General features: G+C 44.4%; 1 protein-coding gene across 1 annotated transcript; it reads left to right on the top strand.

Annotated features, from left to right (window-relative positions):
• The first annotated feature begins 320 nt into the window (after window positions 1-320).
• Window positions 321-7559, top strand: LOC130474303 (tripartite motif-containing protein 10-like). Its single transcript, XM_056845860.1, has 5 exons — window positions 321-461; window positions 2194-2424; window positions 3806-3828; window positions 5322-5434; window positions 7051-7559. Exons 1-5 carry the CDS (start codon window positions 321-323, stop codon window positions 7557-7559), a joined length of 1017 nt encoding a protein of 338 aa, XP_056701838.1.
• The last annotated feature ends 14592 nt before the right edge of the window (window positions 7560-22151 follow it).

Here is a 22151-nt window from a genome sequence, read left to right as displayed (position 1 = left end):
TTCCAGGCTGAATGGAGAAAGCAAAACTTTAACTTCTTAGGGGAGGGTGTTTGTTGACAGATCTGGCCAGCAGCTGTGCAGGAGGCAAAGATTCTTGTTCCATTAACCTGGAGGGTTGTAGAGGGTTGTAGAGGGTTTGCCCAGCTTGCTCTGCTTGGAATATGGGAGAGTGGAAGGAAGACCTGGCCTGCCTCCCACGGGGGGCAAAAAGCCCCCCAGAGAGGAGGAGCAGCAGCAGTGGGGCGACCACTGAGAGGCAAAGGGCACAGCTGGCGAGATGGCGGAGTCTTCCGGCCCTGGCCCCTGGGTCAGGGGCGGGGATGATGTGTGAGCATCACCAGGAGCCTCTAAAAGTCTTCTGCAAGGAAGATCGCGCCCTCCTCTGCCTGGTCTGTGACAAATCCAGGCAGCACAGAATTCACACGGTTCTTCCCCTGGAGGAGGCAGCCCAGGAATACAAGGTAAGAAGAAACATAGGAATATAGATCTGGGAGGGATCCCAAAGGTCATCTAGTCCAACCCGTTGGCTAACGCAGGAAATTCGCAGCTACCTCCCCCGCTCCCACAGTGACCCCCCACTCTACGCCCAAAGGAAAGCAAAATACCTCCAGGATCCCTGGGGGGAAAATTCCTTCCTGACCAAATGTGTGTGTTGTTAGAATGTCAAAGGGGACACCTGAGTCCAAATCCCCAGTCTCACTGAGCTTCATCCCCAGCATGAAGCTCACGGGTTGTTGACCTTCGGTCCGTCACTCCCTCTCAGCCTAGCCTACCTTGCAGGGTTATTGTCAGGATAAAATGGAGGAGGGGAGAATCATGGGTGCCACCCTGAGATTCTAGGAGAAAGGGTGGAGGGCAAAGATAACAAGTTTAGAAAGGTTGGTCTTTGTTGTTTAAAAGCGTGTTCAGGTAGTTTATTGTAGGGTCAAGCTTCATGTTATATGGATGACCTGTGCCTGGATCTACTGCTTTTCTGGAATTTAATTTACTTCCAACAGCAGCCATAGATAGTTCCAAGTCAAACACCTTTGCCCCTGTTCTGTTTTCCTGTCCTCTGTTGTTCTGCCCCGTCTGCTGTTTGCCGCACGAGATTCTGTATCTCTCCTTTTGTACAGAGCAAATAGCACTCATGTGTGTGTGTGTGTGTGTATGTGTGTTTGATTAAGATTAAATGCCACAAGAAGAAAGGGCTCAAACTCCATCCTCTTCTCTAGCATTGTTGCTGCTTTAAAGTTAAAAATAAGTTAGGGGATCCAGTCCATATAACTGAGCCCTCACTATAGGTACTGTTCTGTAGATATTAAGTTTTGTGTTCTCTGGCCTTTTCTACCCTAAAAGGAACGGGATTGTTGAGATCAGCTAGAGAGCAATGACCAAAGCTCAGTGCTCCTGTGCTAGACGCCTTTGCTCTAGCCCTATTGCTCTAGCCCTTCTGGCTAGCGTGGAAGTTGGTCTCTATGGCTATCACACTGTTTGTTCTCTTTGCTCAGAATGACATTCATATGTGGCTACAGGATCTGAAAACGGAAAGACAGGCTGCCCAAAACTGTAAAGTGACCGTACAGAACTGTACTGCAAAGTATTTGGTATGTATGTCTCACACTCAGCTGGTAAGTTTCGAGTCACAAGTCGTCCCAGGGTAACAGGGGACAGAACCGTATCTTTTCCCAAAAGGGTGATACATGTGTACCATTGTTACAATCATAGCTGGGGCAAGGAAGAGGACTTAATGATGGAAAGGACCATCAAGTCGCAGCTGCTGTATGGCGACCCCGTAGGGTTTTCAAGGCAAGAGATGTTCAGAGGTGGTTTGCTGTTGCCTGTCTCTGTGTAGCAACCCTAGACTTCCTTGGTGGTCTCCCGCCCAAAACCTGGGCTGACCCTGCTAGGCTTGTGAGATTTGAGGAGATCGGATTAGCCCGGAACGCTCTCAAAAGCACATAAATATAGCAGTGTATTGGTATGTCAATTACCATTCTTTTAAAAAATAAGACGCCTCCTCCCCCTAGGGCATATAGGAGGATTTTTGCTGTGGCAACTGATACAGGGGAAACGACCACTGACAGTCGCAGTGATAATGGAGAAGCCACACAAAAGCATCCCTGTGAAGAAAGGGCCTGAATCTTGTTTTACAAATTTCTCCTTGACCTGCTGTTCCCCTTCCCCCTATCCTTCTTCATTATTTGACTCCAGGAAGAGATAAAGGTTGAAAGACAGAACATTTTGAGGGAGTTCCAGAAGTTCCGCCTGTTTCTAGAGAAGCAGGAGAGCCTTCTCCTGGCTCAGCTGGGAGACCTAGAGAAGGAGGTGGAGAAGGCACGGAAGGAAAATGATACCAGACTCTCTTACACTGTCTCCTGTCTTGGTGACCTTATCGAGGATTTAGAGGAAGATTGTCGGCGGCCTGCCAGGGAATTTCTGCAGGTGAGAATTTGCGTGTCGTCTTCAAAGTTTTCTTCTTCAGCAACTGCTTTAAAGTGTGGTTGTTATTATTGTAGCCAGTGGTTTGTCATTTGTAGGAGGTGGACGTGTGTCTTTTGTGGCTACCTACTAGGGTTGCCAAACTTCAGGTGGAGCCTAGAGATCTCCTGGAATATCAACTGATTTCCACGCAACAGAGATCAGTTTTCCGGGAGAAAATGGCTGCTTTGGAGGATGGACTCTGTGTCATTATAACCCACTGAGGTCAATATTATCTACTCTGATTGGCTGTGGTTCTCCAAGGTCTCAGACTGAGGTCTTTTACATCACCTACTGCCTCATCTTTTAAACTGGAAATGCTGGCCACTGAATCTGGGATCCCCTTCGTGCAAAGCTGATGCCCTACTGCTGAGCCACAGCCCCAACCCCAATATACATTTCCCCAGTCAGATGAGTAGTAAATATGCTCCAGAAATTGGATTCCCAATTTCCAGGTTGGGCTTGGAGTTCTCCTGAAGTTACAGATGATCTCCAGATTATAGAGATCAGTTCCCCTGGATGAAGTGGCAGGTTTGGAGGGGGAAGCTGTGTGGCATCATATTCCTACTGAGCTTCCTCTCCTCCCCAAACTCCCCCCTTCCCAGGCCCTTCCCCAAATCTCCAAGAATTTCTCAACCCAGAGCAGGTAATCTTATCCAGCAAGCACTGAATGTTGACAGTTGGGGACCGATGGGAAAGGTGGTGGGGGGAGTGGAGGGATTGTCTGCTCAATCCCTGCCTTGGACAGTGCACAAAATCCTGGAGGTAGATATTTGGGTTGTTTTTTCTCTCCAAATTGTCCGCCCCCCTACTGTGACTTATCACAGAACCCTAGCAGGTCCCCTCTGCTCGACCTCAACGTTTGCTATCACTACAGCAATAAAAAGTGGCATCCCACAGTCAAGGCAGAAGAAGAAGCAGCAGCCCTGTTTTCAGAAAGGCCTTAGGAGATGCTTCTTGCTCTTTGGGAGGCACAGAATGTTTAGAGTCAGTTAAAAGTAGGGAGGATGAGAGGGAGGGAACAGTGGCCTGCTCACGTCCATCATAGGCCATTTGTGAGCATAGGTGTCTCAAGAAATCAAATGGATACTATTGGAGAAACTGAAATCTTTTTATGAACAAAGATATTCTCACAACTCTGCTCTTTTGAGGGAGGAACAGTAATCTAAACCCATTAAGGTAGGTATTGTAATAGTCTTAGGTGAAGCTTAGGTGTGGTACAAAGGGACTTTTCCGGAGAAGTACAAACCCCTGGGGTATTTTGAGGAAATATATCCGTAAATATTATTGCATAGTCACTTTCACATTCATAATGTAATCCAAACTTTCCTTTTTATTTCTCTAGGATGTCAACAAATCCTCAATCCGGTAGGCATTTTCTTATTCTTCATTGATTGCAAGAGTATACTATGCAAAAAAAACACACACACACACACACCCAAAATGTTCTGAAGAGTGAAGGGCACTGTTTTGGCAGAACTCTGCCACTGGAAAACAGTGCTGAACACTGGAAGAGATCCCAGTGCCCTCTTTAAGGCTTGGTTCAGAGAGGGAGGGCATCTTGGCCATCTTCTGGTCACTAGGGATGTGGAGCGGGGAGGTAGTTGTGAATTTCCTGCATTGTGCAGGGGGTTGGACTTGATGGCCCTGGTGGTCCCTTCCAACTCTATGATTCTATATCCAGGGCCATGGTGACTTCTTTCACATGGTAGAGAATGGGATCAAACCTCAGGAGTGCATGTACTCAGATATGTGAGCAGAGTTAACTGTATGTACAGGAGGTTCACACAATTCACCAGAGATGTTTGCTGTTCCCATAAAGGGTCATGGATTTCTGAGAGTCAGTGTGTACAGTGGGTTAGAGCATCAGAGATTTGGGTTTGAATCATGACTCCACCATGAAAACCTTCTGGGTAACCTTGGGCGAGTCCCACACTCTCAGCCTAACCTATCTTGGTTCTTTTGAGGAGAAAAGGGAGGAAAGGAGAACAATGAAAGCCACATTGGGTCCACATTCAGTTATAAATGAAGTAAATTAAATAAATAAACAGATTTCTGGTGAACTCTGTTGGGGGGTTACAGCCGGTTCCAACAAGAGTTGCCCAGTTATGCACTCCAAACAAAACAGAGCCATTAAAGTAATCCTTTATTAAAAGATCAAGCTGAGAAGTTCACCTAGTCTAAGGTACTTGAAGGTAGGGAAGTTTTACTGTGCTCATTATGCATACAACTTTTCTAATTTTTATGATACCATAGCGTTACTAGGGAAGAACTAGAAAAATATTTTCCTATACAGTTAGACATAGGCAAGTATTGACACATTCATGCAGTTTAGAAATTGTATCTAGCTTCTTGTAACTACAGGGAGGGTGAGTTCAAAATCCTACTCTGTACCATCTTATCAGCACTCAAGGACAGAAGCCTTGTCTTTGACAATAAGTCTTTTCAGAATTGTAAAGCCAGCAGAAAAACCTTTTCAGGGTACCAAGGTTCATTTTTTACGCAGAGAGGAACCTAGCAGAAAATAAAGATGGCTCCACTCTTGCCAAGTTAAAATTCACTCACAACTGCATAGACACACATGTACATGCATGATTGCCCAGCATACACAGGACATCATTTGGTGATGCTGACTGTGTGTACTTCCACAGACCAATTCTAATTCTTACCGTGTGAAACTTACTGAAGCTTGAATATCTGAAATTGGACTTAATTTCACTGGTTAGTGGTGTAGCAAAATGGCCAGGTAGATGTTGCTTGCCATACAAATTACCTGTATTTCTCTTATGCCACTTGGGCAACCGGAGATCCAGCAAACACTGTTCAGCACTAATTGACCTGAAGGGTTTGTTCTCACCTAGGTGTGAAAAAGCAAAGTGCAGTTGGCCATTGGAGAGGTTCCCTACTCTGGAAAGGCTCAACGCCATCTCTCGGAAAAATATTGCTCTGGTGGAAAACATCCAGAGATTCAAAGGTATGGAATCAGTCTAGTAAAGCACATTTCTGTAACTACAAGAGAAGGTATGTTCCTGTCAGGTTAAGTACTCAATATAAAGTCAGAGGCTGTTACCGCACTTTGTATTCCCAGCAATGTATGAAGAGTTTGAAAATGTTATAAAAAACATCGCTTTAAAAGGGTTTTTGGATGCCACGGCTAAAAAATGGTTGGAAGACGTTTTCACAGCTAAAGGGGCCAAACAAAGTGCGAACAGTATTTTTTATAACATTTTCAAACTCTTAATACATCACTGGGAATACCTAGTGCGGTAACAGCAAAGAAAGGATAAAACCAAGTAACTCTCAGGAAGGGCAGGAAGGGGAGGAAAAGAGAGCAATTCCCAGCCTGCAAGTGCTAATCTCTGCAGTGTGTTTTTATCTAATATTGTGAAAAACAAGAGTTGTGGAAAAAGTATAGAGGACTCTCCACTGTCACTGAGCTTGCCTGACTTATATGTTCACAGTGGCACTTAATGGGAATAATTGCTGTGCGGAAGCAGCTATAGGGGGTTACCACACTTGTATTCCCAGTTATATTGAGAGTCTGAAAATGTTATAAAAAATACTGTTCGCACTTTCTACGTATTCCCACCAATGTATTAAGAGTTTGAAAACATTATAAAAAATACTGTTTGCACTTTGTTTGGCCCCTTTAGCTGTAAAGACGTCTTCCAACCATTTATTAGCCGTGGTATCCAAAACCCCTTTTAAAGCGATGTTTTAATAACATTTTCAAACTCTTAATACATTGCTGGGAATACAAAGTGCGGTAACCCCCATAGTGTGGGAGAATGGCATAACAGCATCCTGTCTCTCTTCTTCAGAAACACTGGCCCTTGAGCTGAAGCAAGAAAGGATGCCTTGGCTAAATGCTGTGTGGGGTGGGAAAGCAAGCCAGCCACAAACCCTTTGGCCAGCGATGTGTAGCGATGTGCAGAGAACCAGCACAAAAGGTGAGAATGTTTTTGTGTGTGAAGTATATAAAGGTGGAAGCCCTAAACAAACAAACATGGTGTTTGGTATTACTGATATGAGCTACTTATGGATCTAGAGATGCACCAGTTGAACAGTAATGGATTAGCTGGATGTGTGTATGCTATTTTTTAATTTTACTTCATTCATACCCCACCTTTCTCCCCAATGAGGATCCGAAGTGGCTTATGTCCTCTCCTACATTGTTCCTCACAACAACCCTGTGAGGTAGGTTAGGCTGACAGTATGTGACTGGCCAAAGGTCCCCCAGCAAGCTGCCATGGCAGAGCGGAGAACTGAACCTGAGTCACCCAGATCCTAGTCTGTCACTGTAGCCACTGCAGTTGTGCTGTCTGTCTGTCGGCCGATCTTTCGATCTATCTGTTGTTGCTATTCAAAAATGAAGCTGCATTTCCTTATGCTATTTTGGACGCTCAGATGTTGAGGTTAATTTAAGGATATAGAAGGCTTTTTTCTTGCCTCCTAAAACTTCTGCCTGGTAGGAGATAGGAATGCTGGGCTTAGTCCGGCAAGATGTTTCTGGGAAAGAAACCATACATTGAACACAGACTTAAGGGCTGAGTGTCACCCTCTCATTGTTTGGTTCCCCCCCCTCCCCAGTTAGCGTGACTGTGGATCCACGGACAGCCAACCCCAAGCTCATCATTTCCTTGGATCGGAAGACAGTGAGGCACGGAAAAGAGTTGCGGGCCCTGCTTGACAACCCAGAGAGATTTGACACTGAGCCTTTTGTGCTGGGCTGCGAGGGATTCTGCTCAGGGAAACACTGCTGGGTGGTCAGCGTGGAGGCAGGGCAGAGCTGGGCGGTGGGCGTTGCCAGAGGATCAGTGAAGAGGAAAGGCTCCCTCAGCCTCAGCCCTGAGCAAGGCATCTGGGCTGTGGAGCAGTGCTGGGGCCAGTTCCAAGCTCTGACCTCCCACTGGACTCCGCTGTCCCTGTGCAGGAAGCTCAGGAGGATCCAGGTGGCCCTAGATTACGAGAGAGGTCAGGTGGCCTTTTCTGATGCTGATCTGGACATTCCCATCTTCGCTTTCCCACCCGTCTTCTTCAGGCAAGAGAAAATCTATCCTTGGCTCTGGGTGGGACCAGGATCTCAGCTTTGCTTGTGACTCCAAAGGCTGCTTCTGCATGAACCATGTGGGGGTGGATCCTGTTTTTCACTGCTCTGATAGAGGAACACATTTTCCCCTCTCTCAGCCAAAATATCTAGAGGCCCGATTTGTGTATGCAAGCAACAGGGTGACTCACTACTCATAACCAGACTTTGTGGAAGCAGCACTGCGAAACAACATATATACTAAAAGATTGGAACCAATTTCCTGCAACTCCACCAGAGTGCTGAATAAAGCCCATAGTCACCATATGGCAGCTGCTCTGGGGTTCTGGGGAACATATAATTAGGAAAGCTGGATTAGATTTAGATGAAGGTGGAGTGAAAATTGGAGGGAGGAACATTAATAATTTGAGATATGCTGATGACACTATGTTATTGGCAGAAAATATTGAAGATTTGAAACAACTACTCCTGAAAGTTAAAAGAGAAAGTGCCAAAGCAGGACTACAGCTGAACATCAAGAAAACAAAAGTAATGACTACAGGAGAATTACACAACTTTAAGGTTGACAATGAGGAAATTGAAATTGTTCAAGACTTTCTATTCCTTGGCTCCACCATAAACCAAAAGGGAAACTGCAGCCAAGAAATCAGAAGGAGATTGAGACTGGGAAGGGCAGCCATGAAGGAGCTAGAAAAGATTTTGAAGTGTAAGGATGTGTCACTGGCCACCAAGACTAGATTAATTCATGCCATCGTATTCCCTATTACTATGTATGGGCGTGAAAGCTGGACAGTGAAGAAAGCGGATAGGAAGAAAATAGATTCCTTTGAAATGTGGTGTTGGAGGAGAGTGTTATGGATTCCGTGGACTGTCAAAAAAACAAATCAGTGGGTTATAGATCAAATCAAGCCTGAACTGACCCTAGAAGCTAAAATGACTAAACTGAGCTATCGTATTTTGGTCACGTCACGAGACGACAAGAGTCACTGGAAAAGACAGTCATGCTAGGAAAAGTTGAGGGCAGCAGGAAAAGAGGAAGACCCAACAAGAGATGGATGGACTCAATAAAGGAAGCCACAGTCTTCAATTTGCAAGATCTGAGCAACGTTGTCAAAGATAGGACATTTTGGAAGACTTTCATTCATAGGGTCGCCATGAGTCGGAAGCGACTTGACGGCACTTAACACACACTCACACACTGGGGTTCTGAATTTTATTTTATTTTACATAATAAGTTTTTAATCTTCTGGGCTTGAGCAAAAGAAAAGAAAAGACCCATATCTCATTTCATCTATGGGCTTGGAAGGCTGAGTCTCCAGTAATCCAAGCATGGGTTCTTTGCACATTGGTGCTCCCAATGCTTGCACATGTGATTCAAGATTTCCAACTTTCCTTGACATCAATGACAGTTATATATATGAGTGTGTGTGTGTGTGTGTAATAAAACTGAATCATGCTAATGTTTTAGTACAGTTGTGTTCATTTCTGTAACACCTATCAGTTTATAAAGTGCTTCAGTTCATGGGACTACTTACAGTAAATTCCATTTACTTATCACCATAAAATGTTTCCCTTGTCCTCAAATGTAGCCTAGGGATCCTGCCTCCCCACATGATCCAACACACACCAGCTGTGTTATTCTAAAACCATATTTAGCCTTGCCCAGCAGCTGGTACTGTATTTGCCGCTCCCTCTTCTCTTTGCAGGCAGCCCTCCAACAGGGCTAGAGTCCAGGAGGGACGGACCACATTCACAGCAGAGCACGACCCACCTGCTCAGCCTGCAACACAATGAACAGTGGCATGTTCCTAGCGGCTCTGATGTGGGTGATGCCGTCTCTCTTGTTCTAGCCTGGCCCCTGCAAGCTGCTTAACGGACAGGTGTTTGAGCACCACAGTTGACTTTCTCATGACCTTGCAGTGACAGGGACAGCTTTACTTGTGGTCGGTCAGTGCAGTTTACGAAGGCCCACTTTTTCTAAAAACACTTGGAAGCAATTGATCCGGAAGTGAAGCAAGGATCGTATGATGTGTTGGCGAGTGATCCGCCACTCACAAGACAGGAGTAGACCTGGGCAGGCAAAAGCTGTCTGGACAGAGCCTAGTTTAGTCAAGCACAAATGCAAGACAGTGAAGAAATCTAAGGATATATAATGTCAGTGGGAAGCTTTGGAGTGACACACCAGTGTGATAGGAAGGGTTGCATCAGTGTTTGGCTCTCATGGCCCTTTCTTGCATGTCCAGGGTAGTACCGATCGGCACTTTGGGATCAGGAAGCAATTTTCCTCCAGGCCAGATTGGCAAGGACTTGGAGGGGTCTTTTTTTGCCATCTTCTGGGCATGGAGTAGGGGGTCACTGGGGGTATGGGGGGGGAAGGTAGTTGTGAATTTCCTGCATTGTGCAGGGGGTTGGATTAAATGACCCTGGTGGTCCCTTCCAACTCTATGATTCTGATTATATATGAAACCAGCATGAAAGCAAGAACTTTGCTTTCGGAAAGGACTGCCCGTGGCTATGGGACAGGTTACTAGGTCTAAAATTGAAATATTTGCTTTCCAAACTTGGAAAGAAGAGGGAGGGGGATTTATAAGTGCACTTTTGACTAGACAAAGATGGGGGGGAAGGGAGCGTTTTGTTCAGGACAGTAAAAAAACTTCAAAATGTGGTAAAAGAGAGGACGTATCCAGGTGTGGGAAGGGCAGTCTTGGTTGGATTAAAAATTGTGGTTTTGGAGGCAATTAAAAGTTTATTTTAATTTTACTTCATTTATACCCCACCATTCTCCCCAACAGGGACCCAAAGCATTTTACTGTCTTCTCCTCCGTTTTATCCTCACAACAGCCCTGCTTCCATCTGAGCGCTTTCACTCCTAGCAGCAAAACGGGAGGCGACAGCTGTGAAGAAGCAAGCAACCAGTGGAAGAAAGCACTTGGCTGCAGGGATTTTAGCGCTCACTGATCACCCCACTGAAGAGATCTGCAAGTGCCCTCTGGCTTTTGTGGAAGAAAACCAATCTCCGCATTGTGTGTGTGATCAGATCTGCCGGAGGCACTTTATTGAAAACACAAGCAGCTGCAAAGAGAGAACATATTGTATTTATAAAAACGTCTGGTTACATAGAGCAGTGGCTTTTTGATTAAACAAAAGTACAGCTTGAGCAAAAAGAAAAAAACGTATATCAGTATCAACACTCCTACAGTTTAACTGTTACAATTCTTGGAACAGTCTAGACCATCCTCCTTCTTTCTTACCCCTCCCGCCTCCTTCTGCACATAGACATTTCTGAACCAAAGTTTGGTTCCTTTGTTTCCACGCACCCACGCTTTTTGGCACCCCCTTGCTTCAAACTTCCATGCTTATTAAACGTTCCACTTCCCATTTTTGCATTTCTTCACACTTTTTAATTTCTGCATAAGAGATTTTACACTTCTTTGTTCCAGGTTCAGAGTTCTTCTTTGCGTTTCTTTAACAATATAGCTTAGACAGCATATTAACAAGACAATAAGGCACACACCTGAACACAAACGATCCAGTAAGTCCTACAAACACAGTTTGCAATATGTAAGAGTTTAGATCCCTGCTCTCCCAGCCAAGACCGTAAAACTCCACTGGTCTGTCTCATGGGGGTTTTGCTACTTCATTTTGTTATTTGGGCTTGATTTTCGATTTGTCGACTGATCAGTTACATACACGCAACATTATTTTCTTCTTAGCACACACACTCCACCTTTACTGGCTAGTATGTAGCCGGGGGCCCATTTTGCTCTGTAAAGTAATTCGGATCTGCATATTTCTTTCATTTCATCGTTTATTTGGCTGAGGCCCTTTACCAGTAGCATTGGCTACTTCTTCTAACCAGGCGGCAATTTTCTTTATTTCAGATAATGCTAAGGCAGGCTCCATAGTTTGGGAACGTAATCCCCCAAAGTCTTTTGGTCTTGTAAATTCCTCTATGATCCCAAATTCTTCCTTTGCATTGATAGCAGTTGTGGGATATGCTGCACACACATAACAGGTTCCTTTCCAGTTAGAAGGAAGGCGCTTGTTTCCACATACGAAGTAGCGGCCAGCTAGAGCAGCGACGCCTGACTTTCACAGAGGGCTCATCCTCCACTGGAGCATAATAGCCTGTGACACTTTCTGCCATAAGAGGTATGATTGTTCACCCATGTACTGTTTTGTAGATTAGCTCCCGTTTATCATACATTGAACATCACACACACTGTTGCAGGTCTAGCAATATTTTCCTCAGGCAATAAGGGACAAGCACACACAATCAGAGCAACTGCAATTTATGTTTTGCCAAATTTGGTTTCCTGTATAATCTGAATAATAAGGGTTCGAGTACTATTTAAAGGCACAGGTATCATGGGAATTACTCCAAAAGAATGAACAGGAACAAGGCCACAAATCCAACAGGTGGACAATCGTGAGCTTCTCCATCCAAAGGAGTTCGGAGCAAAGAGGCCGGACTTAGAATGGGACAATAGGCATTATTTATTTTTCAAAAAGAATGAGGAATAAACATTCAAAACCCAACAGCTAAATAAAAAAGGGGGGAGTATATATAGAGATAAAACTATAACAACAGCGGTGGCAGATCTACACACAAGTTTTCAAAAATCTAAAAGTAAGTCCCTACACAATGTCATCTATAAAAATAATAATAAAAAAGAGCAGGGCACCAGGTAAGAGTAATGTGGCCATCAGAAAAAAGCAACATTTCATACTTTGATAATGTTGTATTTGAAAGATGTTGTGATTTAGTTTTGAAAAGGAGAGTGGCGGCTGCTCATGGGACAGCTGCCATTAAGGGTGAGCCTAAAATGAAGAGTGGAAGAGGCTTCAACTAAAGTAGTAGCCGTGGCCACTGTATGAAGACAGGGAGGTAATCCTGCACCACGGCTTTGAGTGGGTAGCCCTCGGGCAACCTTTTCTTTTTCATGGCAGAAAAGAGTAACAGGCTTGTGGCAATCAGGGAGTCCCAAAAACTGGGGCTCTGCTTAAAGCTTGTTTAACACTAGAGGCCTTTTCTATTTCACCTACCTAGGGCAGAGGTTCTGGCGTCTCTGCACAGGCCATTTGCCGAAGAGGTTTGACAACTGAGGCAAAGCCATTGGCAGCAATAGCCCTGCCATGCCTGGAAAGGCACACATTTCTGGAATTCTGAGAATGGCCTCTATTCTGGAGGAAGAGAGGCGTCGATATGCCATGCCTTAAGTAATTAACTCAGGGCAGACATCACTGTTATTTTTTTTCCTTTAAAGCTTTTCAGCCTTTCAAAGCAAGCAAGGACAGCAGAAGAGTTGGTTTTTATATGCCGACTTTCTCTACCACTTAAGGGAGACTCAAACTGGCTTACAATCACCTTCCCTTCCTCCCCTCCCCACAACAGACACCCTGTGAGGTAGGTGAGGCTGAGAGAGCTCGAACAGAGCTGTGACTAGCCCAAGGTCACCCAGCTGGCTTTGTGTGGAGGAGTGGGGGAAACACATCCAGTTCACCAGATTAGCCTCCGCCGCTCATGTGGAGGAGCTGGGAATCAAACCCGGTTCTCCAGATCTGAGTTCACTGCTCCTAATCCATTTTACATGACTTTTAAGAGGGAGGGGCTAACAGAACAGCATCAGCACAGCGCACAAGAAGAGAATCGCCAGAGAATACAATGTCATCAAGGTCTTTCTTCAGGATCTGAGAAAAAAAGGAGGGGCTTTCAGTATACACCTGAGGGATTCTTGTCCAGGTGCACTGGATACCTTGACAGGTGAAAAAAAATTCATACCACAACGTATTGGGATAGAAAAGAAAGCAGAACACAAGTCCACATACTGAGCAATACAAGAGAGGATAGTGGTAGGATTGGGGAAAGGGAGGCAAAATTGCAGCATTCACTGCTTGCATATCTTGTATAAACCAATAAGTATTCTTTCCCAGCTTCTAAATGGGCAGGACAGGAGTGTTATAAGGGAACTTGGTTGGGACCATGATTCCTTGCTGGGTAAACGCAGTGACAACAGGGTGAGTGCCGTCCTCTGCTTCTGGTCACAGTGGATACTGGGCAATTGTTGGCAATGATTTGGCCAGGTTCAGTCTGATCCTTGGCATGTTGCGACCAGAGGGAGTGTGGCACTGCAGCAACAATTTCTTTTTGTATTTCAGTGAATCGGGGAGGGGAGGGTACAAGGTCAGAGGTTTCAATTGGAGCTGTCAACATGAAATCTTCATTTTTCTGAAAGGACTTCTAAACAGATTCCTTCTGGAGTACAGTAAACGGTACACTTCAATTTACAAAGAAGATCACGGCCCAAAAAGTTGACAGGGGAAGGACTTAACAGAAACACCCGTTGATCAGAAATAGGACATAAAGGGAAATTCATTGGTTGAGAAACAGGGTGTGGTACAACTTGGCTAGAGATCCCTACAGCATTGACAGCTTCAGCAGATAAAGGGGTCTTGGGGAAATCTTGAGCGTGCTAGAATGGCTAGCCCTTGCACCCACAAGGCATTTGGGCTTGGTATCGTTTAGAACATGAGACAGGAGGGCCAGATTGGCCAAGGCGCAGAAGCAGGGCTGAGATGGCGGCGTTACTATTCCTCAGGCTTTCCTAATATTGAAGATGGGTTGGAGGTAGAAATGGGAAACCTTGGCCAGAAGAAGATAGGCCTTAGAAGAGACTTAGAAACTGAGGTACGTCAGGGCACTCATTTTTCCAGTGACCTTCTCTCCCACAATAATGACAAGCCGTTCTGCCAGCGCCTCCCAGGATCCTCCCCCTTCCCCTATATTGTCCACGTCTCCTAGTCATGGATTCAAAATACTGGATTTGTAAATCTCTAAGTTTTGTTTCGGCTTTTTCTTTCTTTTTTTCTTTACTGGCTACATAGTTCTTAGCTACTGCGGCAAGTTGTGTTAGCGGAGTTATTTCCCAGTCTGTGGACCGGAGTCGTTCCCTTACTTCGGGCAACAGACCTTCAACAAACCGGAAAGCTATGAGCTCAGGATCAGTTTCTGCAGGATCGTCAACACCAGAGCACTGATTAAAAAGCTGCATTAGCCTGTTCATATAATCAGCTGGATCTTCGCCTTTCTTCTGTTTGCAATCAAGAATTTTATTCCAATCAGGTTTTTTAGGGCATACCTCTAAGACTGCTTTGGTTAGTCGGTGGCGCGCCTGCGTAAGGTCCTCCCAGCTACCAGGATCGTGATCTGGCCACTGGGCTTCTTTTTTTAACTCGCTGCTCACTTCAAAAGGTAAAACGGCATGCATAAGTTGGTTCAGGTCTGCCCAGGTAGGTTCATAACAGATTATAACATTCTCTAATTGCCTTTTAAAAGTTTCAGGTTCTTCTCTAATATCAGGAAACTCTTTAACTAAATTGTAGAGCTCTCCAGGAGCCCAAGAAGTATGGACAGTTGCGGTGGCTGCTCTGTCCAGGCCCTGGCCAGGGAGTTGTCCTACGGGTACTATAAAATTTGACCCTGGAGAAACAGGCAGACAGACAATCTGATGGCACCTTCCATTTTTTGGCAGTGTAAATGGTGACAACTGTAAAGACGATGAAGAAGGGCTCCATTCTTCTGGTGTGTTATGTATGGGGGTTCCACTGGGCGCCGGGTGGGTCACAGCTGCCTGGGATGGCGACGGAGGTGAAACTATAGGCGTAGCAGGCATTAGAGAGGAGTCGACCCCAGGGTCTCGGGCTGGGTGTTTATTATTCAGTGGGGGTGTGCTGCTGAAAACCTCTATGACGCCTTCTGCTGTTTCACTGTCAGTCTGCGATCCCTTGTCCAACTGGTGATATGAAGGAAATGTGGGATAGCGATTGCGGTCAACTGCACAATTTCTACTTGGGAGTTTTAATGCGACCCTTTAATTTCTCTTTGGAGTCTTTAAAGTCACTTAACCTGGGAGTAATGTAAGTGGTTTAATGTTTCATTAGACTGATCAAAATTAACTTCCCATTGAGTCTGAGGGATTTTACTTCCCTTGGACTCTAGTGTGGCTCTAAGGTGCACAATCTTGTCCTAGTCAAACGTCCCAACTAAGGGAAACCGTTTAGTTCGATCATCCCAGGTATACCAATTCCATTTATCGAGATACCTGTAACTTTTATGGCCATAACATGTACACATAAAATATGCAAGTGTCCCTTTTGGTGGGGCAGGCACAACCTTTGACCCTCTGCTTCCTATATCTCAATTCACAGAGGACTGTCACACAGGAGTGACTCTTTCAGGAAGTCCAGTCAGGTTGTGGTATTTTGCCAGGGCACAACGCCCTGCCAAATGTCTGAGGACAAGACTACTTGGCGATGGCACACGTGGAATTTCACACAGTTAGAACTGGATGAATGGGAAGGGGAAAAGGAAGGACGATTAAGGAAATACTATCTATCACACTCATTCAATTTGTGACGGACTGATTTCCACCAAGTCCACTGAACTAAATTACTTCTCTGGAAACATTCAATGGATTTTCCAGCCATCCCTGGTTAAGGGACATCCGCTGCACACCCATAAAAACATAACAAAAAAAGCCATTTTGGATCAGACCAAGGTCCATGAAGTCCAGCCGTCTGTTCACAGTGGCCAACTAGGTGCCTCGAGGAAGCCCACAAGCAAGGTGACTTTAGCAGCATTATCCTGCCTGTGTTCCACAGCACCTAATATAATAGACATGCTCCTCTGATCCTGGAGAGAATAGGTATACACCATGCCTAGTATCCATTTTTACTAGTAGCCATGGATAGCCCTCTCCTCCATGAATATGTCCGCTCCCCTCTTGAAGCCTTCCAGGTTGGCAGCCATCACCACATCCTGGGGCAGGGAGTTCCACAACTTAATTATGCGTTGTGTGAAGAAATATTTCTTTTTATCAGTTTTGAATCTGTCACTCTCCAGCTTCAGCAGATGACCCCGAGTTCTAGTATTATGAGAGAGGGAGAAAAGCTTCTCCCTGTCCACTCTCTTCATACCATGCATAATTTTATAGACTTCTATCATGTCTCTCCTTACCTTCTAACATGTCTCCCCTACTTTCAAAACTGCTCCTCTGAACAGTTTGGGGTGGCTCCACATGGCTTCAGACCTCTTGCCTTGTAGGCTTTCCCAGTCAAAGGCTGAACCTCAGTTCAGACAGGGAAACACACTTACTGACAAGGCATTTCCGAACCTCTTACGTAAGTGAGTCTAGCAGACCTGGTAGCAAAAAGTTGAATGGCGTGATCCCAAACTAGAGGCAGGGCAGGCAGGCAGAGGCAGCTCCTCACTGAAAACCCCAATAGAGATTTCAAAAGGTCTCTTTCGGCTGGCATTAGGGATTCAGTGACAAACGGTCCAGTCAGCGACTCCTCTGCCGGGTGTTGCCACCCGAGTCATAGCATCAAGAATTGTGGAAGGAAACAAGTCTCCACGTTGTGTTTAGGACAGATCTGCCAGAGGCACATTATTGAAAATACAAGCATGTGCAAGGAGAGAACTCGGACAGACATGCAGTCAGAGAACTCTGCCTCAGTAAAGATGGCAGATTGCTCATATTGGTGTTGGATTTGGTAATATGCTACAGTCCCATGGACATTAAGGCTACTCCACAGAGAGGTTTAGCTCCAGTATGGCATTCAAACAGTTTTGGTTTTTTGGGGGGGAAGTACCACAATTGTCCATCTGTTTTTTTCCTTGCTATGCTTCATTCATAGGTTTGAAGGCCGTACTGATGGGAAGGAGCAGTTTTCCAGGTTCCACCCAAATCAGTGCCATTTTCCTTGTCCCAATCGCTTGTGGCCACTATTTTCCCCTGGGTCACCAGAAGGCTCCCCCCTCCCCACCCCGAATCATGAAGATAGTTGCAGAGGGCAGCTGTACTGGTCTGCAGTAGGACAACTAGATTAGAGTCTAGCACCATGGAGACCAACAAGATTTTCGGGGTATAAGCTTTCGAGAGTCAAAGCTCCCTTAGTCAGCCTATATTATCTTATTGGTCTCTAAGGTGCTACTGGACTCTAATCTAATTGTTCCCCTGAATAATTATTTGATATATCACTGTAGGGTCAGGCTATAACGTGTCAATTATATTTGGTAACTGACATATTGCTGTAGCCTAAAATCCCAGCCTTCACTTAATGCTATATGGATATGTCAATTACCTACCGTATTTGTGTGTGTGTGTGTAAAGTGCTGTCAAGTCGCAGCCGACTTATGCCGACCCCTTTTGGGGTTTTCATGGCAAGAGACTCAGAGGTGGTTTGCCAGTGCCTTCCTCTGCACAGCAACCCTGGTATTCCTTGGTGGCCTCCCATCCAAATACTAACCAGGGCTGATCCTGCTTAGCTTCTGAGATCTGACGAGATCAGGCTAGCCTGGGCCATCCAGGTCAGGGCAATTACCTATTTAGGAAGGGGAAAAAACTGACAGAGCCTTCTGGTGATAGGGGAGGTTGCAGGATGGGGGGCCCATCAAGTGAAGTGTAGGAACAAACACAGCAGTAATAAGAGCTCCACAGAGAAATGTCGTTATATGGAAGCAACTTAAAACGAGAGATTCTCTTAGAATATGATTCTGTGCCAGAAAACTCAGTTATTACACTCATTGCAAAACTTACCTCTGAATGCTTTATGGTTTAATTCAACAGCCCTAATCAGTTGCCTTTCACTCTTCTTCTGATGAGAAGTGAACGCTTCTGGAGGGAAAAGAAGCTATGAGATTCAGGATTTTGATGTCTTGTATGTCTTTCAAAATTTATCTAAAGAGGCATCTAGATATAGATTAAAAAGAGATCTTGCAGCCCTGTAAGCAGTTCTCAGTGAAAGTGTGGCTGTAACATCAGCCCACTGAACAGTGGTACATACTCAATTCATTGGCTGGCTGCTTCATAGTCCATTGTTTAATCCCTACATTTCCCCCACAGTACAGGAAACCCCCAACTCAGTACCTTTGAATTTTTTCAGTGTTGTTTTAACAGTAGCATTCTTCTGCTTGGAAGTACTCCCAAGCTCCTGAAGATCCCTGGACCTGGAAGATGTTAAATTTTTTCCATGTAATTCTATATTATTTAAGAAATGTTACCGAACAAGTAAAATCAGTTAAGAAATATATAATAGATAGTGGGCAAAAAAATTAACAATTTACTTATAGTTAATAATTCATATAATAACGGAAGAGCATAAGAAGATTGTAAGAAAGAGCCAAGACTGAATTATGATTAAAAAAGTAAAGGTCCCCTGTGCAACACTGGGTCATTCTTGATCCATGGGGTGACGTCACATCCCGACGTTTCCTAGGCAGACTTTGTTTACGGGGTGGTTTGCCAGTGCCTTCCCCAGTCATCTTCCCTTTACCCCCAGCAAGCTGGGTACTCATTTTACCGACCTTGGAAGAATGGAAGGCTGAGTCAACCTTGAGCCGGCTACTTGAAACCGACTTCCGTCGGGATCAAACTCAGGTCGTGAGCAGAGCTTGGACTGCAGTACTGCAGCTTACCACTCTGCGCCACGGGGCTCTTGATTAAGATTATATGTGTTAAAATGCTAATCTGATTTATTAATGATATATTTAAATTAAGAAATAATAATCTATATAATTATGGCCATATTAATTATGAAGATGATCCAATTATATAATTACTTTAGAAATAGTGAGGGTGAATAATTAATCCATCTTTCTTTTCTTTCTTTCCTGTTTCCCCCCCCTTGTTTTTATAGGATAAAATGCTGATATAGTAAGAGGATAGAACAGCTATATTTTGAGTACGATATGATGAAAGTGAGATTATGGAAGATTATGATAATTATGTAATAGTCTGTATTGTGTTTGTATAATGTTTGTGTTTATGGTGATGTATGTATGGAAAAATAAAAATTTACTAAAAAAAAAGTTTAAAAAAAATCAACGTAATCCTCATTACTATGTACAATCAAGCACTGATTCAAAACAGATAAATTCTGTTTAACCGTATATACCTGCCCTGAGCTCTTTGCTTACATTTTTAAAAAATATGATAAATAAGAAAACAGAACATATTAACTCCAAAATCATAGTGACCAAAACCATATTAGGGGACAAATCATAAGAGGGAACCAGCTAGTCCCCACAGGAAAGAAAAACTCCTAAGAAATTAATTGGCTAAAATCTGGGCTATAATCCAAAAACCTAACATGTAGCCAGTCAGGGCCAGAAGGTGCACTTCCCCACCTGCAGAACCAATTCATCCCATCTAAAAAATTTGAGGAAAAAACCCCAGGATTTTTAACTTAATAACAAGCTTGTTTTTAAACATCTGGTTTAAAAAAGAAACAGCACCTGCTCCCACCCCCTCCAGTCGCAATGCTCTAAATTCCAGTCATTTCACTTGCCCAGTTCTGCTGCCCATCTAAGGGGATTTTTCAAGATCACTTCAGTGGTCCTTAACAAAAAAAACCCCACAACAAAACCCTAGACTGCGAGTATGGCAGGTTGCTTGGAGGGGAAAGTAAGTTATTTATTTTAGAGGTGTTCATTCTCTGTAGGTAAAAGCTTCTGAACTACTCTTGTTAAATTCTCCATTTCTGACACTTAAAACACACATTATACATAGTGACCAGGTATGAAGAGATCACTCATCTTCCATTCATTTATTTCAAACTTCAGTTAGAAATATGGCAGCCCCTTTCAACAGAGGAAGGCTGGGGTCCTACCTCAAAGTGAAGGACGTTGGTCATAAGGCCAGCACCACTGAATTGGAAAATCCCAATGGCATACTCCCCCTTCATGAGGGCACAACTTCTCCTCTGCATGCCTCACTCAAACAAATTTAGCTCCTGCTCATTTTGATGAAGTTTCCTGTTAGATTACACCCTCGACTCAGATCTGCCTGTCCTTCACCGAATGTCCCTTAAGGGTATCTAAAGTATGCTGCCTGCTCCATCTGCTTTACTTTGTCTCATGTTAAGGCTGCTTCTGTACACATGACTTACTTCAACAAAGAGGATCTAAACCCCAACCCTCATTCCCAAACATCCACCATCCATTTGCTGTCGTTTCCTGGTAGGGTGTAGCTGAAGGAGCAGGCCCCGTGAAACAATCTCTGTCTACCGTGAATCTTGAGACATGTAGCCATGTATACAGCTTATATTTCTGCTTATGCTTGCTGAACCCTGTTTTGAAATTTAATGTTGGGACAAAGTTAATGACTAACTGGTCACAAATTCTAAGTCCAAGAGTAAATAACCAGAAAGTCCCAAAATCTACAAAGACAGTGGAAATAGCAACTGCCAACTGTTATCAGCACAATTTGCAACATTTCTGCTTAATTGCATAGGTATTTACATACTTGTATAAAAGTTTGCTTCCTATGTTAATCAAAGAACATCTCCTCAAACTTCTAGCGGGAGGAGATTCTCCTGGGCATCGATGCACAATAAAATTAATTAAGAGACTATCTCTGCGTCTATTTGTCCACTCCAGTCAGCGAACCCCGCCAGCCTAGGGCCAGAACTCCCCGAGAGAGCCACGTACCTGCTCAAGATGTCTTTAATAGCCTAGAAAGAAAGAAATAAGGGGGGGGGGAATAGTTACAGTTATTATTGATCAGTCAAAAACTGTTCTTCGGCCTACTCTTACTTGACACGTTCCAAAATCTATTTAATACCAATCATTTATTCATTTGAAGCCATTAATAACCCCCTTCCTCTTACAAGGAATTAAATCTATTTAATAGCTAAAGTCATTAATGACTCACCTTTCCACCTAGGAGCCCAAAGTACCCAGCAATATATCATTACCAAGCATCTTGCATAAAATTCATCAGATCACAAACATAAACAGCAGCACTCATATGTGCAAAAATCCCACAGGAAGCAGACACGTCTTTGGGCCAAACTAGACATTACAGAGCACACAGGTCCAACCCAACATTTCTTGCACTTCCATCTTTGCTTCCTTTGGCTCCTATAAAGAAAACGGGTTGGCAGTCAAGGCTCCGCTCTTACATTTTGGCCTTCCTTCAAATATCGCCAAAGTATTATTTTTTTCTTAAAAGAGCCACCTGCCATTGTTTTCTGGGATAGGGGATGGCATGGGACAGCCAAATCTCATCAGATCTCAGAAGCTAAGGAGGGTCAGTACTTGGGAGGGAGACCGCCAAGGAAGAAGAAGAGTTGGTTTTTATATGCCGAGTTTCTCTACCACTTAAGGGAGAATCAAACCGGCTTCCCCTTCCCTTCTCCTCCCCACAACAGACACCCTGTGAGGTAGGTGGGGCCGAGAGAGCTCTAAGAGAGCAGTGACTAGCCCAAGGTCACCCAGCTGGCTTCACATGGAGGGGTGGGGAATCAAATCCGGTTCTCCAGATTAAAGTCCACTGCTCCAAACCACCACACCACACCACACTGGCTCGCTCTGCAGAGGAAGGCAATGGCACACCCCCTCTGCTTCTTCGTTGTCCGGGGTTGCCATAAATTGGTTGGGACCTGATGGCACACATGTATGTACCTTTGTTCAAAAATAAATAAAAACACATAAATAACATTTAACCACTTAGAACTGAAAGTCATAACTCTGAGCACAGCTGGTATGTGGGAGTGGCATTTTCCTCTGGGGTCACCACAAAAATACTCAGCAGGTGCTCTTGCAAGGCCAGATGCATTTCCAGTTTCCAGAGTTCAGATTGGA

The sequence above is a fragment of the Euleptes europaea genome, chromosome 1 (genome assembly GCF_029931775.1).
Source record: "Euleptes europaea isolate rEulEur1 chromosome 1, rEulEur1.hap1, whole genome shotgun sequence".
In the NCBI taxonomy this organism is placed as follows: Eukaryota; Metazoa; Chordata; class Lepidosauria; order Squamata; family Sphaerodactylidae; genus Euleptes; species Euleptes europaea.
This window is presented reverse-complemented; position numbering and strand designations above follow the sequence as displayed.